The sequence below is a fragment of the Tetranychus urticae genome, chromosome 3 (genome assembly GCF_039701765.1).
Source record: "Tetranychus urticae isolate SD_2017Ah chromosome 3, NJAU_TeUrti_SD_1.0, whole genome shotgun sequence".
Taxonomy (NCBI): domain Eukaryota; kingdom Metazoa; phylum Arthropoda; class Arachnida; order Trombidiformes; family Tetranychidae; genus Tetranychus; species Tetranychus urticae.
The window spans coordinates 12237455-12239574 of record NC_142960.1 but is presented as its reverse complement, the minus strand read 5'-3'; the positions used below and the strand labels follow the sequence as shown (position 1 = coordinate 12239574).

The window sequence follows — 2120 nt, the reverse complement described above, 5'->3', positions numbered from 1 at the left end:
TACTTTGATATAAAACTGAAATTGGAAAAAAGGAAAAGATAGAAACGGATTTGATAACAACAATTATGATGATTAGAAATGATTCAATTTGGTAAATAAAACTACTAATGACATCTATCGAGTTAACCTGTATTTGGTTAATAGAAAAATTCTGATCCAAGGGTCAGAATTTAATCCAATTTGCCTCCAATAACCCTAATCTATCCAACCTATTATATTCAATAGTATTATGTACAAAATTAAAACCCAAATGTAAAAACATAGTAACCTTTTAAAACAAGCGGCGATGCTTTTCCAGGGGGAGCTTTATCCTTATTGTCTCCTTAGCTACGGAAACGGAAAGTTGGTAAACCTTGTTTAACACAACTTCTCTCCTTTCAAAAATTATTGTTTATTTATTTTGTTTATTGTTAAATTGTTTAATTGGTTTTGACTAGACAAAGTCTAAAAATGCATCCAACTCACGCTAAAATCATCAAGAGACCAGGAGAAAAAGTAGATGAATTTGAGTCTACTATATCTCAGGTAAGTTGTTTTTATACAGTTAATTCAGCTTAACTTTACCGGTTTTGTGTAAAAAATGAGGTTTTAATTTCTTTATATCTCTTTCTCTTTCTCTTTTATCTAGGCTCTCCTTGAGATTGAGATGAATGGTGACCTGAAGGCTCAATTGAGAGAACTATATATTGTTGGTGCTAAAGAAGTAGATGCTGATTCAAGAAAAGCGATAGTAGTTTGGATACCTCCACCTCAACTTAGAGCTTGGCAAAAACTTCATGTTCCAATAGTTCGTGAATTGGAAAAAAAATTCAGTGGTAAACCAGTTGTCTTCGTTGCTAAAAGAACAATTTTACCAAAGCCAACTAGGAAAGTAAGGTCAAAATCTAATCAAAAGAGACCTAGAAGGTAATTTTTATATTCCAATATTGTGGTTTTCATGTTCATTTTTTATATTGCCTCATACTAGCTCTTCATCAATAACTTATCCATTCTTTTCTGTTTCACTACTTAGCCGAACTCTTACTGCAGTACACGATGCAATTCTTGCAGATATTGTTTATCCTGCTGAAATAGTTGGGAAAAGAACTCGTATTTGTCTTGATGGAAAACGAATATTCAAAATTCATCTAGACAAGACTAGTCAAACCAATATAGAGCACAAGGTAAGTGTAATATTCAATATGAGTTGAATTGCTTCAAATTTAATATATTTTGCTAATTGGTCTAAATATTTATCTAATTTTGATATTTTTCTCTTCTTTTCTAGACTGACACAATTTCTTCTATATACAAAAAACTTACTGGTAAAGAGGTCCAATTTCAATTTCCTGAGCCACTTTTTTGAGCAAATGTTGAAATAAATTAATAATATTTAATCAATTATCGTCAATCATTTATTATGAATAAGTCTGGTGATCTTGTCAGCAACTAATCTGTTGCTCTAGTGATAGTAATTTGGTGACTCGCTCTTTTTTGTTTCTATTGACTATTCTTTTAAATAATGTAACAATCTTTCGAATTGTCCATTTTTCAATCTAAGCTCTAAAGAGTTTGAGTTTTTACAAAATTTGGTCAGTTTTCTCGAGTAACGTTTTGAAGATCAGGCTTGTTACCATTATGAGAAGTTTTTGACTTTCAAACTACTACTTGTACAGGCTTAATGAATGCGTGAATGAGTTTTGCTGAGCGTTTTTCAGAAATCTATGCTATATACTTCGTTCTTTGATCAATGGTTGGTTTATGTCCTCCAAATTTATCATTACGTGAAGTCTCTTGTCATATTACTCTTTGACAAAGATACTCAAATCTTTGAAGAAAAGTTTCAATTTTTAATTTTCGAAAGTGTCTTATTGCAGTTGATTTATTTGAGTGTATCAAGTAATACAAGCAAGCCATACAGATGACTGAACAGTTTTACAGACTAATAGTCTGTCCTGCCCCCTGGTGTAGTCACATTGGCGTCTTAGGCCCTAATTTCGTACAAATTATAGATTAATGTTATAATTACAAGAAAATTATTCAAATATATTCAATTTACATAGTATATCTCTAAGGTTTTACACTTGATTCCAGAATTATGATTGGCATTCATCTTGATTGGTTTGATTCCTTGATGTTTT

The 2120-nt window shown here is 31.1% G+C and overlaps 1 protein-coding gene across 1 annotated transcript; it reads left to right on the top strand.

Moving 5' to 3' along the window:
• Positions 1 to 385: 385 nt before the first annotated feature.
• Positions 386 to 1376, top strand: LOC107359489 (small ribosomal subunit protein eS7). The gene is made up of 4 exons (XM_015925974.3): positions 386 to 525; positions 629 to 906; positions 1013 to 1163; positions 1268 to 1376. Exons 1-4 carry the CDS (start codon positions 451 to 453, stop codon positions 1343 to 1345), a joined length of 582 nt encoding a protein of 193 aa, XP_015781460.1. The 5' UTR covers positions 386 to 450; the 3' UTR covers positions 1346 to 1376.
• The last annotated feature ends 744 nt before the right edge of the window (positions 1377 to 2120 follow it).